General features: G+C 35.8%; 1 protein-coding gene across 1 annotated transcript; it reads right to left on the bottom strand.

Moving 5' to 3' along the window:
* Positions 1-901: 901 nt before the first annotated feature.
* On the bottom strand, positions 902-9673 carry LOC121405957 (interferon alpha-inducible protein 27-like protein 2A). Its single transcript, XM_041596956.1, has 3 exons — positions 9279-9673; positions 7556-7634; positions 902-1829 (listed from the first exon to the last, which is right to left on the bottom strand). Exons 2-3 carry the CDS (start codon positions 7615-7617, stop codon positions 1535-1537), a joined length of 357 nt encoding a protein of 118 aa, XP_041452890.1. The 5' UTR covers positions 7618-7634; positions 9279-9673; the 3' UTR covers positions 902-1534.
* Between the last annotated feature and the right edge of the window lie 5208 nt (positions 9674-14881).

Genomic DNA, 14881 nt, shown 5'->3' with positions numbered 1-14881 from the left:
ATATATGCAGATAAGCATAATAATTTATAATGCACGTAATACTTGGAACATTTAATAGAAAAAATGGTCTAAATTAAAATTCAAAAAGACGGAAGAATCTCAGTGAGGTGATGTTTGTTTTAGCAGTTTGTGTATTTATTGTAGAGGGACGCACCATTAGATACGGGGGAAGGGGGGCTGGAAGTTTGGGTTGATGCAATTTTCTCTTTTCTTCGAGTAATTTTTTTCCTTATTCCATTGAGACAAGGTCCCCCCTCCCTTTCAGATGATTTGTAAGTGGGCCAAGTTTTGTTGTTGTTTTCTTACTCTGAGTCAGTTTTTTTTTGCTCATATAGCAAGTCAATGTGTTTTGGGGAAAGACTTCCAGCCCCCCCCCTTGAATATCTAATGGTATGTCCATAAATCTGAATTTCCCCTTATGTTCTTTCTCCTCCCCCATCTCTCAATACAGCAAATGAATTGACCATTTTACTCCGACTGCTTCAAATTTATTCTAATGAGTTCAAGGGTGGTTAGGAAGGAATAAAGAATAAACATTCTTGAGATAAACCTTTGAAATTATTTGTGAGCCAAAATAATTTTGTGATCTTGAATTTGATTTGTTATATAGGCCTGTTCATGACGGTTGTAAACTGCGCAAGAGCAGTAAAAGGTAAAAAACCATAAAGGTTATTTTCAAATTCACCGACATTGGCAATTGTGTTTTGATGATTTTTCATATCTTACTTTTAGAATATTTGTTCAATCACATCCAAGCTGAAGAGTAACAAACCGCCCTTTCACACGGTAAATAAAATCGTAATTTGAATGATTGGAGTGAAAAATAAAGCTAATGACGAATATTTAGCACGTGTGAAACCAACTAAAACATGATTAGAATCACGAACGCATATCACAGTCACGATTACAATAGCAATCATCATTACAATGATGATTCAAGATTCACGTGTGGAAGACCCAAATTCTTCATAATCACTGGTATATGACAGTAGCCCAAACTATTAGTCAAATGTCCCAAAAACAGTCTCGTTTTCCGTTCTTAGAATTTGAATGTTTTGCCTTAAAGAGATGTTAGTGCTCACCCTTAAGAAAAATCACAAAGGTCAGTTGAGATTAGTTGATCATGAGCTAACTTGTGAACTTGCTGGAATGGAATTGAAGAAAGAAGCCTATGCAATAAATCATAACAAGAACTAGTTGGGATGGTGGTTTGACCAGTAATCTCTGTTAACATTAGCTGATTTTTGTAATTACTTAAAATCGTTTAATGTTAGCAGGTTGTGGTTCATTTCGTAGGTATATGAATAAAATGAAATACATGTAGATCTAATGAATCATATGATGAGCTATCGCCAAAAAATGCCTGCATTTATTTTCCAACACTATTTAGATATAGGGTTTAATACCAAGAATGTCTTAACTGATACACATGTGTATATGTCCTTAGAATAATAACGTTGTTATATATTGATCTCTAAGAGGACCTCATCCTTTTCATACTGCTTTAGTTTAGATAATTAGGCCTACTGGTTGTTTAAGGACCAACAGCATTGCCAATTGCGGCACCGGCACCGCCCGCTGCCGCAATGGCACCTGATGACAATCCAGCGGCTCCAACTGACTGACACACCGCTACTACACTCCCTGCGGCAACCCCTCCGCCCGATGCTATTGCTGATGCTGACATCATACTTGCGGCCATCGACCCAGCCGTTATCCCCACTGCGGTGAATCCTGCCACCCCGAGGGCTGCGGGTAGAGCAACCGTTGCAGCACCGACCCCGATGATACCACCGATTACTGGCACCAAAAATGCATCAGCACCTTGTCTGGGAAAACAACAATCACAATGAAACGGTTAAACAATAATAGGTAAAAAAACAATTCATCATTATCATCATTATCATCACCGTCATCATCACCATCACATATCACCATCATCATAATCATTATCATCATCATCATTATCATCATCATAATCATCACCTTCATCATCATCATCATCACCATCACCATCACCATCACCATCACCAATATCACAATCACCATCATCATCATAATCATCATCATCACTTTCATCATCATCATCATCATCACTACCAGTACAATCACCATCATCATCATCATAATTATTATCGTGATCATCATTATCATCATCATTATTTTCATTATCATTATCACCATAACCATCATCTGCTCCTCCTTCTTCTTCTTCATCGCATTCATCATTATATCATCAGACCATGGAGAAAGTTTCACCTCCATGCTTAAACCAAAAGCACCATAGTCTCTGTTTCGTCGGTTGTTTGACGGGGGAGCGTTTCATCAACATTTGTCCGACAAGTTGTCAGGTCTGACAACTTTCCTTGATTCTGATTGGCTGAGAGCCATTCGATTGCAATCAATGCAAAACAAACTTTAAAGATTTAAATAGGCCCCTAACAATTCCCTGTTGAATATTTGTACGATTTTTTTCGGTTTAGTTGCGGGGGGGGGGTGTGAGAGACAATTATAAAACACCAAAAATGGATTTTGAGTTCATGATAATAACCATTGATATTTATATTTGAGGTTTGTCTCATGTCTCATGTGTAATGTATTTTTCATATTATGTCTAGAAAATTAAGAATGATGTAATATGTACTGTAAAGCACAACTATTACAACTATTCTAACTATGTAAACTTGAAACAGATGCCCAAATTAAAAGTGTGATATTCTTTTTTAAGTAACACATGTCACTGTCACGAATGAATATAGTGAGGTGTCAGAGCAAAGCTCCACCCAAGGATAATTGATTCCGTTATTGCCCTATCTTGATAAAGAATAGGGGGTTTCACAATCGCGACGGATTCTACAACATAGCAAATCTATTGTCAAAAATCCCTTCAAGACAGGTTCGTGACGAAACAGTCTTTGTCGAAATCAATGAATGAAAATAGGAAATCTAACGAAGAAGAATGGGAAGAAAGAAAGCTGGCGCTAGGTAGAGGTAAGATATCTCTACATTTAAGGAAATTTGAAAATCTTAATTAAAAGAATAGGGAGAGTGAGGCAAAGGTATATTTACAACGGAAGACAAAATAAAAACACAGAGAAAAACAATACGAAGAATTGGAGTCCCTTCCATGTAGAGTATAGGCATAAAGGGAGAATGCTCCTAACCTGGGGACAGAGGGGGGTGGGAGGTAGAACAACACTTTTTATCTTTTTTTTCTCTCTCTCTTATCATGTCATATATCTTGTTAATAGTTTATTTTGTAATTGCTGAAACTATTAATTTCTAGTATCTTTGAAGCTTGATGTATAATTATATTTGTTATGGATTTATTGTATAATTCATAATTATGTTTCAAATTGTTTGTACAAATTGCTTATAGAGTGTGATTATGTAAACTGTTTTTATTTGAGAGAATACAATAAAACATCTTTAAAAAAATGTTTGCAATTATCAGCTCAGAAACTTAGGACGATCAGGTCTCTGTAACACAAAGATTAGCAATCAATCGCTAAATGAACTGACCAATCAATATCAATGTTACACGCGCATTAGGTTTGAAATACTGATCAGGGACCAATCAGTGCGGTTCTTTCATATTTACGATTCATCGCAAACCTTTGTGTTACGGAGCCCAGGTGCCCCCGTTCACCAATATTCGACAAAGACCTCTCAGCTATTCATTGTGGTTTGACAGGCATCTCCGATAGTGTAGAATCCGTCCCCGTCGGGACTGCGAAAATTCGCTAATACCGAAACATGTATCGTGCTAAAAAAAATATAAAATTAAAATAAGTGTCGTTGCTGTACATGTTCATCGCAGTTTTGAAGATATGAATGAATGAGATCTACTAAATTGTGACGGATTAAAAACGTCTGGAATTTCAAAATAATGAAGTTCTGAAGTAGATAATTTGTTTGTCGATTAGCTATTACACAATTGACAATGGTGCGAGTAACTAGGATAATCCTCATGCACATATGGCTAGTTGTGGGGGAGAATATGAACAATACAAAATAAAAGTTTAGCTTTTTATCAAACAAATGGAGGAGAGACTTTGAACAAAAATCACAATCGTGTTTATAAAAGTAAATAGAATGTCCCGGTTTAGGTCTAAATCTCTCAAAGTTAAATCAGACGGCCTGGCCCGGCATTTACCATTTTCCAGCTTTTCATTCATCAGTGTTGGCATCATCATCTTTTTAATCACCATCATAATCATCACCGTCATAATCATCATCATCACCATCATCATCACAGGTGGACCGTGACCCGGACGAGACAAAGCATTGGAAGGGCACGCAATTGTTTACAAAGAATGCAGTGCCCCTCCAATCCTTTGTCTCCTTCGGGTCATGGTCCGCCACTGATCATCACCATCACCTTCATCATCATCAACATCATCATCATTATCAACATCATCATCATTATCATCATCATCATCATCAACATCATCAACATCATTTTTATTATCATCATCATTTATTTATTTATTAGAACATATTTAATCAGGTACAAAAGATCAGTATAAAACTGTTTTTCATCAATGACCTGATGAAAACATAAAGAATAACATAAATCATCACATCATACATGAAAATATAGTCAAAAACTAAATCAAAGATAACAATACTTAGTAACATAAATAAACAAATATTGTTACTTAAATGGTAATATTAATCAAACTAAAATATCTTAAATTATTAAAAGGAACAGTAACTAATTTTAATACTACTAATTGTATAATTTATTCGCTGATAAAAACAATGAACACTGTTAAAAATACCCTGATTTTACAGAAAAAAAGAAAGACTATTTTGCAAAGAGCAATCACAGAATCATTCTGTAAATTCATAAAACAGGAATTTTTCTGCAATTTAACAGATCAGGTCTGTTTAAAAAGGGGAAAAGGGTGTTTTATTAAAGGAAATATGTAAGGTTCCATACACCCAATACAAATTTCCTGTAAGATTACGCTATTTGGTAAGATTACAGGTGTTCTCGAGACTCTGCTGCAGGAACTTCTTTTATTTTAAGGACAAATTTTCTAACAGTGAACAATGAAATAATCCTGGCACAATAGAAAATCGAGTGAAAAATAAAAAAAAATTAAAAAATGGCAATCAGTTATAAATGTATGTCTGACTATAAGATATCAAAGGGTCATCATTATCATCATCATCATCACCATCATCATCATCATTATCATCATCATCACCATTATCATCATCATCACCATCATCATCACCATCATCATCATCACCATCATCATCATCATTACCATCATCATCACCAGTGGCGTAACTACGGGGGGGGGCATGGGGGGCACGTGCCCCCCCCCCCATCGGCTGACCAAAAAAAAAACGGGGAAAAGGAGAAAAAGAGGGAGAAAGGAAGAGAAACTTACTGGGAAGAAGAAATTATTGTTCATTATAATTATGTTATATTAAATTATAATTATGTTATGTTATATTCCATAAGAAATATTTTCATAACTTTATGAAACGTAATTCACTAAGGGCCTACGTCTTCATTGTTCCTGGTGCTTGCATTGTCTGTTTAATAATAATAATAATATAGGGTATTTTTATTGCGCACATATCCACCTTTCTGATCTGAATATAAAAGATTTTCAGGCTCGCGCTTCGCGGTCGCATCATTTTGGTTAGTGAAATACATATGTTCTTAGTAAATTCCTACAAGAAACAAGCCTTTGAATGCCCCTCTTCATATTTGAATTTCTTGAATTTTAGCTCGCGCTTCGCGCTCGCAATATTTGATTAGTGAGATGCGTATAATGATGATTAGAATTACTACAAGTGCTCAATGCATTTAGATGCAATTCTAACAAATTCAGCAATAGCTTGGCACTCGCATTATATGACTATGGTGAGATTTTTTTTACTCTTAATGGATTGCTAAAATATAGTCCTTAAAGTCTCCGTTTGAGGTCAATATATACAAAAATGTTAGCTCGCACTTCACGCTCGCATTGTTTAGTGAGACAGGTACGTATCATGATTACAAAAATTTGATTATAATGTCCCTTTTTCACATGTTTTTAGGTCTGAATATCCAAAATTTTCAGCTCGCGCTTCGCGCTCGCATTATTTGATCAGTTTAATGGCACTGTCCTTAAAATGTCTCTATTAGGTCAGTGTACCTGGCAACTGAGTGCCCCCCCCATTCCGTGACCCACGGTACGCCACTGATCATCATCATCATTATTACCCTCATCACCATCGTCATTATCATCACTGAGCCTGGGGACCACTTCCATTGACAATGGATGACCAGAATGACCAGTGGATATCATACGTGTTCATTGGGTTTCAAAAAGTAGTTTCCATGTTGAAAATGCACCCTTAACAATTAACCAAGTATTGGGTATATGGTCCCAAAGGCGTATCGCAAGCTGAAAATAATCATATCTATGCACGCGTAATGAATATGCAAAATGAGGGGTGATGATGTCATATACTTACTTTCCTTTTATTCTCTTACATGAGATCATAATCATTTCATATTTTCTTACATGATTATGTCTCCCTTAAATATGTTGCATCAATGATTATCTAAAAAAAAAAAACAGTCGACTCTCCATTTCTTTTTCTTCTTTTTTAATCTTGGAAAGACAATATTTGCAGGAATTATAAGATCAAAATTTATGTGAATTTCCTAATATTATTCGCGTTTTTCATTTCATTTCATTAGTGAGTATTAAAGTTCATGATTTAAGTGCAGTTTGAATATTAAAAGTGATCATCATGCTATATACAAAGAGTTGCTATTGATCCAATCAACCACAACTATGGAAAGCCGGCAATGTCATCATCTAAAATTCATGTTTGTTCAAAACATTTTCTAGATATGGTGTTTATTCATACATTCATAGTTTTCTTGAAAATTCAGGCTTCTTTTGGTTTACAAATGACATTATGCAAATTTTCTGAAAAGAAAATTTATTACGTTAATGGATTTCCATAGACTTGAGGTTGATTGGATCAGTTGTAACTCTTTGGAAGACGGGGTCCTTTTTTTATGTTTAGCATGATGATCACCTTTAATATTCACACTGCACTTCAATCATGAACTTTCACTGGCCTGTATTCGGAACTCAGGTTTAATCTAAACCCTGGTTTAAAGTTGTGGTTTAACTATGGAGAGCCAATTGGAGCACAAATCACTTACGGTACACATTCAGTTTATTAACTCATATGACACCCAAATTGTTCATAATTGTCTGGAAATGGTAACTTACGTAGTTTTCTTCATCATAAAAGCAAAAGGAAACAAACTAGTAAACATAAGAAATATACAATATTAACATAATTTTTGAACTTTTGGCTCCCCATAATTTTAGCACAGATGAAACCATGGTCTAAGTTAAACCTGACTTCAGAATACAGGCCACTATGTCCAATGAAACAGACAAATAATATTAGGAAAATCACATAAATATTGATCTTATAATTCCCGCAAATATTTTCTTCCAAGAATGAAAAAAAAATAAAAAGAAATGGAGATTCGACTGGGGTGAGCCCAGGAATAACTTACCCTGTGAGAAGGAGGATGATGCAAACTATTGGTAGGAGATTGGTTTTCTTGAAGCTCTCCATTTCTCATCAGCTAAGATCTGGGAGAGAGAACAAATGACGGAATTTGTATTGTATGCAACCCTTCCTTTCTAATGTGATTGGAAATGAAATAGTTTGTCCCATACATTATTTCTTATAGCCTACAGCTAATTGCCCATTTATTTACTCGCGACAAAGTAAAAAGCTATAGGAACTAAAAGACTTTCGATTATTGAACTTAAGCGGAATTTTTTGTGTCATATAAGAATATGACGGAACGGGTTTGAGTGTTCCTCGCGTATGGCATGGCGTAATTTCCTTCAGCAAGAAATTTATCCACACTGTGCTGCACTCGACCCAGGTGAGGTGAATGGGTACCCGGCAGGATTAATTCCTTGAATGCATGAGCGCTGAGAGGCAGCTCAAGCTAAAGCCGGGGTAATAATAATTAAAAAAAACGCGCCTCGGAATAGAATACTTCTAGATAGATGGCGCTATATAAATGCCTATTATTATTATTATTATGATAAATATGTAAGTATGATAAATTCATATCTTTACCCCCTCCAAAACAGAAATAGCTGTTTGAAACAGTAGTGGTAGTGATGGTGTTGTTGTTGATAGTATGATAGTGATAATGAAAGGTGATGATGAAGGGTGATGATGATGATGATGATGATGATGGTGGTGATGATGGTGATGGTGATGATGATGATGATGATGGTGATGATGATGATGATGATGATGATGATGATGATGATGATGATGATGATGATGATGGTGATGATGATGATGATGATGATGATGATGATGGTGATGATGATGATGGTGATGATGATAGTATTGATTAAGCGATAGAGCTTTGAAACCTCTTGTATAATCGTTTTTTTTTATGTTGTCGATGATTATTTCTGGTGGTGGTGGTGATGATGATGATGACGGCGGAGACGATAAAGATGATGACGGTAGCGATTATGTTGTTGTTCCCTCTGATTATTTCTTATTATCATATTGTTTTGCCATTCGGACCACACACTAAGAAGTAAAGGTTCAAAATTAAAACCCCGAAAGGTTGATGCAAAATCAGCACCCTATCGGTTCAAAAATTAAACCCCTATTTGGGGTTCAAATATTGAACCCTGCGGTTGGGGTTCATTTTTGCACCCTGCGGGTTCAAAACTGCACCCCTATAGGGGTTCAATTTGAAATTTAGGGGTGCAGTTTTGAACTCGCAGGGTGCAAAAATGAACCCCAACCGCAGTGTTAAATTTTTGAACCCATAGGGTGCTGATTTTGCATCCATCTTTCGGGGTTCAATTTTGAACCTTATTTCTTAGTGTGTACCCTTCACCTCATTACCTCTTTAGTATTCTATCATTTTCTCTTCTATTATTGATTCCCTTCCATACATAATTCTTTACTTCTCTCATCCCGCCTAATATATGCGTAATTTAATGTTTCAATAGTATCATTAAATATCATTTGTATATTTATCAATTGTATTATGTTGTGATTTATCTAACTGAAGATTGTACTACTAATAGTCGTTTTTTAATTATGTAATTTACATGCATTTTAGTTTAGGAATTGCCGATAGAACTCAAAATATACCAGCAATCATCCATCTCATCAAATTTACAACAAAATGATAGAAAGACATGGAATTGATAAATGACGAAATATGGGAACTATTAATCGCTTACCTTAATTTCTATTTTGAAAAGAAACGGCTCGCGTTTTAACAGTCAACACTGACAGAGAGTCCGCTGCACCTTGTTGAGAAGCAAGAGTTGATTTCAGCTTGGGACACTAGAGTACCTTAGTTTTAAGGCGTTCCCTTTATTTCAGGTAACCTCGAAACCGGAAAAGTAGGCCTACCAATCGGGTTGTGACAAATAGTAATGCCAGATGTAAAGACATAACACAGTTAAGAAAATAATTTCCCATAACCCATCGATGTTAGAAGGAAACAAAAAGCACTTGTAGTTTAGACTTTGCTTCAGACCAAAACTTTGTGATTAAATTTACCGATGGAACTCTCACTTGCATTCGTTAATAGGTATCCCCAGTCTGAACAATACAAACATCAGATACGAATGTTTCTCGAATTCAAGACTATAATGACGTTAACTCTGGGATTCCCACACGAAAATAATTTCCAATCGATATTAAAAAGAAACAAAAAGCACTTGTAGTTTAGCCTTTGCTTCAGACCAAATCTTTGCGAATAAATATACCGATGGAACTCTCACTTGCATTCGTTAATAGGTATCCCCAGTCTGAACAATACAAATATCAGATACGAATGTTTCTCGAATTCAAGACTATAATGACGTTAACTCTGGGATTCCCACAAGATGACGTCACTTTCTCAATAACAATTGTCATTATAAGAATAGGTCCACACGATCTCTCTATATCACCCTTTATATTTCTTGCTTTCACCCGCTCCCTCTCTATTTGAAAACTTATAGGGCTTAGCGTGGGGCTGAGGCAATCACCCCCCCCCCCCCCCCCCCCTCCCGTATAGGGCAGACACTGGCGTTATACACATTCAGGGGCGTGATCTATGTTTGGGATGGGGAGGAGATGCAAAGGTGAAAGATAATTATGTCAAAATATTCGACACGATTTTTGCACCAAATAATTATACAGAACAGAAAATAGATCTTTTGTTATTTTGATAGCATTTTTGCCATGTTTAATAGTTTTATAATGCTTTCGAATGCTTTTAAAAATACGATTTAATCTGTACAAGCATTCGCCTTTTCAACTGAATCTACAGACAATTAACTCTCTATGTGACTGACGTTACTAGTCATATCCTATATATTATAGAACACAAAATGTCATTTAACTCGTGTGTCTAATACACATTGATTGATGCTACATGTAGGTGTCAGTGAACAAATGGATTGATGTTATTGGTCATACCTTATTTGTCAAAGAACAGAAAATATCAGTGATTTCAGGTGTCTAGTACACACGGATTGATGTTATTGGTTATTTTTTCGCTGACAGAAAAAGGGCAATTCGGATAATAACAAATTCTTCATACTCAGCTCATTCCCATCAGTTATTCTGTAAGTTAAAGATCTTGAAAATATATGATATACACACCCTCCAAATTTCATGTTTCATGTTTTTATATTATATGAATAAGTTGCCCGAAACATTTGACGGTTATTTTACAAAGAACCGAAGTATAAATACAAGAATATCTGATAAACTATATATTCCTTTTTACCGTCATAATTTCTCAAGAACAGTCATAAGTTATAGTGGACCACTCGTATGGAGTTTGCCCCCTGAAAAGAAACAATGTCCTTCTTTAAACTCATTCAAAACAAAATGTAAATTTTACCTATTAAATAATTGTACTACTCTTTGAATAAGCTTGTCAGTTATGTTTTATGTTTTTGTCTTTGTTTTGTTTTTATTGATTGCTTTTTTAACTTCTTTATTTTTTATTTTGCTTTTAATTTGATGTTCTTTTTTCTACCATGTCTACTAGTCTACTAATTTGGATTGATCTTGAGATCTTTGTTTTTCAATCTCAAAAGTTGATTGGAAGATCCCGTTTTGTTTCCTTATCAGTTATGAATGTAAAAAGGGAGTAGCCTAGATAGGCCAATGGCTTTTTGTTACTCCCTCACATCCCATTCATATACTTTATATTTTATGTTTGTCTTCAGTTGTCAATTTTGTCTAAATAATGTACAACTGTCAATGTTGTGTTTACTCAATTAGATTAACTCACTATTACATTGTACCCTGTTTTTTAAGAGATGTGAAATAAATGAATTTGAATTTGATTTTGCATGCATATTTAAAATGTTTTAAGCTGTCAAAATCATTGAGGGAGATCCCACCCAACCTACCAGTCTGCACACCATCGTTTAATGATTGGACGTCAGTCACAATAATCTTATGGTCTGAATACTCAATAGTTTTAATAAAGTTGTGAAGAATATCCCAGAGCGGGCAAAAATGACCGAGGTCTCACGGGCCTAATCACTAGTGACAGGCCCTAGATATTCATTGGAGCCAACCCATTGCTATTTTTTTTAAATTTTGATATGGCTGATTGACAAAGTGTATGCATATGATTGTCCATCTAACACTGATTCTATTTTTGGTAATTACTGAACTTCCTTTTCCCAAATTGGGAAGAAATGTCACCAATTTTGGACTATATTTTGACTGGCGGAAGGATTAGGGCTATTTTGCTGTTTGAGGTGATGAATCTGCTCCTCCGACGATGTCTTCAAACACGCCAATTTATTTTTAAAATGAGCCGGTCCAGGGACCCTTTTCTGGTCAGATATGGATTGCCAGATATAAATCCTATTCACTGGTAGTAAGCATTCAACCCCCGAATTTCATCCTTATTTTTTATGAATTTTTTAAAGTGCCAATTTAACACATGAGTCTTATGGGGAATGAATTAGGCCTGTGAGACCCCGAGCACACTTTATGACTATAGCCGACAGAGGGCAGTAATCCACAATTGTTTTCCCTTCTATTGTGGAGGTGCCGTGGCCGAGTGGTCTAAGGCGTCTTGCTATACATGAAAAAAAAAAGTCCGGGGTTCGATCCGCGGCAGCTATGCCCGTGAGCAAGCCATTTAATCTACAATGCTCTTTTATACTGCTTTCAAAAAAATGGAAATGCTATATGCATTATTGGTAACAAGTTGTGATATTGTTTTGAAAAAAATCACCACATACTTTTTTCTATTAACTTTCTCTTTTCCCCTGCCTGGTATTATTTCAAGCTTTCAGCTTACGATAGCAGGCCTCTGCATTTAAATTTGTTTGATATTGCTTACTTAACTACTATACAATTGTCACCGTTGTAATTTGATCATTATGTTCAATTCAATTTGGTTTATTAGATATAAAACAGAATACAATGCTGTAGTCCGAAGACTAATTGTGCAAAGTTTACATTGAATATTATTTACATTTTAAGAGTGTATATGCACTTAAAAAATTATTCACAAATGATTGAGAAACAGTTGGTTGATTGAGTCGTGCATAAGTGAGATTTCACTAGTTAATAGTACTAGCGTGGGATTTATTGTGTAAAAAACTGTTTTAAACTTAAAATCATACCACAAAAATGTCACAAATATAATTCGGATTTGATTTCTGTTATGAAGTTATGAAATAGAGATATGCAGTGGCGGACCGTGACCCGGAGGAGACAATTGATTGAAGGGGCACTGAATTGTTTGTGAACAATGCTGTGCCCCTTTCAATGCTTTGTCTCCTCCGGGTCACGGTCCGCCACTGGAGATTTGTATGTTTGATGTTATATCATTGTTATAAATTTGTAATTTTGATTATTAATAAATGCAGAAATACCTGCTTAAATAACTGCAATAATCAATCGGACATCTAAATAGCTGTTTATCCATAAAACCACAGTTTAACCAACGTCTCTAAACTATATATAACACCTCTTAACTATTTAGATATCAATAGTAACAGGAATGCAACAGGCCTTCCTCGAGCTGAAAATTTACTATGATAGACCAACCTGAAACCGAACATTCTACATGCATAACTTACTACACTGTAATTGAACGAAAGGTAAGTGAGCGCGAAGCGAAGTGCGAACCAAAATTGTGATTTTATAACCTAAAATAAATTATTTTTTACTTCAAAAAAGGTGTTCTATTTTATAAAATGACACATATTATTTTGAAAAAAAGGGCACTTTCCATTTGAAAAGGGGGCATTTTTCCTGCTGGGCCGGTTTTTTTTTTTTTTTTTTTTTGGCGGGGGCGGGTTCCACCGCCCCTGCTGTCATGTATTAATAAAATAAAAGTACATGTATCAGCCATGTACAGTCCACACACTGATTCATTATCATGAAACACATGCTTAGGGCTACAACCCCTTTCTGGCAATCCGCATGGTGCACAAAAAGCATTAAAAAAACACCCCAAATCTTGTAAAGAATATTTGCATGAGGAATGTTGTAATAAAAAGCATGTTGTTTAAGACAGTCACTCTAATAACATATTGTTTAAACTTGTTGAAAATTGCTTAAACTTTTTAAACAACTTTTTAAAATCTTTTAAACAATAGATGTTAGAGTGACTGGCTTAAACAACTCTCTTAAGATTTTAAACTGCGTTATTAAAGTGTTGGTGCACCCTCCCGCTGAGGAATGTGAGGCAGAGGAGTTCCGACGCAGGCGAGCAAAATAAAATTTGTACCCCTTCTTTTGCTTTCAACAGCTGCTTTTTCAAACTATACAGTACTCCCCGTGCCCAATGTCAAACAAAGTTACCAGAATTGGTTTAGCTTTCTCCAACAATCTTCTTGGCAAACTCAATCTATGTATATAGTCTGGTAGAAATTATCACTTAATTTGAGAAGGTGAGCCCTGCAGATTGACTTCAATCGATATTCAATAATTGCAGTAGAATAAATGAAGCGGGGTGTATTCGTCTGTGAAGGGGTGTGGTGGGGCTTGACGGCAGTGGGGAAAGGATTATTCTACGCCCCTTCTTATTCTTATTGAAATATCGGTATGCGTGCAGGATAAGACCTTATTTATGTTGTATGTTGGTCATTTTCATAGCCGCACCCAGTATGGGACAGAGGGCAGATCGCTGACTTTTGCCTTCCCACCCATGACCACACTGCAAAATGTCCGGTGTTGATTTAACACCAGCTCGGAATCTACACCAGAGAAGTAATGAAACAACACCAGTTTGGAATCAAACTGATCCTGTTAAACACACATCTGATGTTAAATACCCAAACTTAGGCCTATCTGGTGTGGACAGTGGACATTCCGGGCTGGTGTTAAATCAACACCGGAGTTTTTGCAGTGTATTTCGAATTATTGTCGAATTACAGATAAAGGTTACACACTTGTGCTGAAAGAATTACACTAGGAATTTCTTTGAAATTCTGCCTCAAAACCCTGCGATATATCACTGCTTGTTTAAAATTCAAAGTGATCTGGTAAATGTCGGTCGCTTTGCCTATATAAGAACCTATTTGCCGCCGAAAATTATTCACATGGGCACATCTAGCCCCCATCTATCAATCAAAAATCAGAGCGCCTGAGTCGACCTGGAGGAAACACTTATCTACTTGTTCTTTTTAAGCTCTCTCCACATTCCTCTTTTGATATTTTGCTTTTACTATGAATGGAAATAAAAATTGAATTGAAATCAATGACCATCGGACTCTTTTTATGTTTTTTTTTGGGGGGGGGGGGGTCGGTGAGAACGATAAAGATCCTCGCCTTCATTCAAGTATGAACATAATAATATCAGTAA

This window comes from Lytechinus variegatus, chromosome 19, assembly GCF_018143015.1.
Source record: "Lytechinus variegatus isolate NC3 chromosome 19, Lvar_3.0, whole genome shotgun sequence".
Lineage (NCBI taxonomy): Eukaryota > Metazoa > Echinodermata > Echinoidea > Temnopleuroida > Toxopneustidae > Lytechinus > Lytechinus variegatus.
Note: the sequence above shows the minus strand (reverse complement) of the source record. Positions and strands in the feature narration are given on the sequence as shown.

What these genes read in the sequence shown, in the direction of transcription:
- LOC121405957 (XM_041596956.1), bottom strand. Translation starts at nt 7,617, where the DNA reads ATGGAGAGCTTCAAGAAAACCAATCTCCTACCAATAGTTTGCATCATC. An exon ending in ATCATCCTCCTTCTCACAGG is followed by an intron (nt 1,830 to 7,555) that starts GTAAGTTATTCC and finishes TTGTTTTCCCAG; the next exon opens with ACAAGGTGCTGATGCATTTT.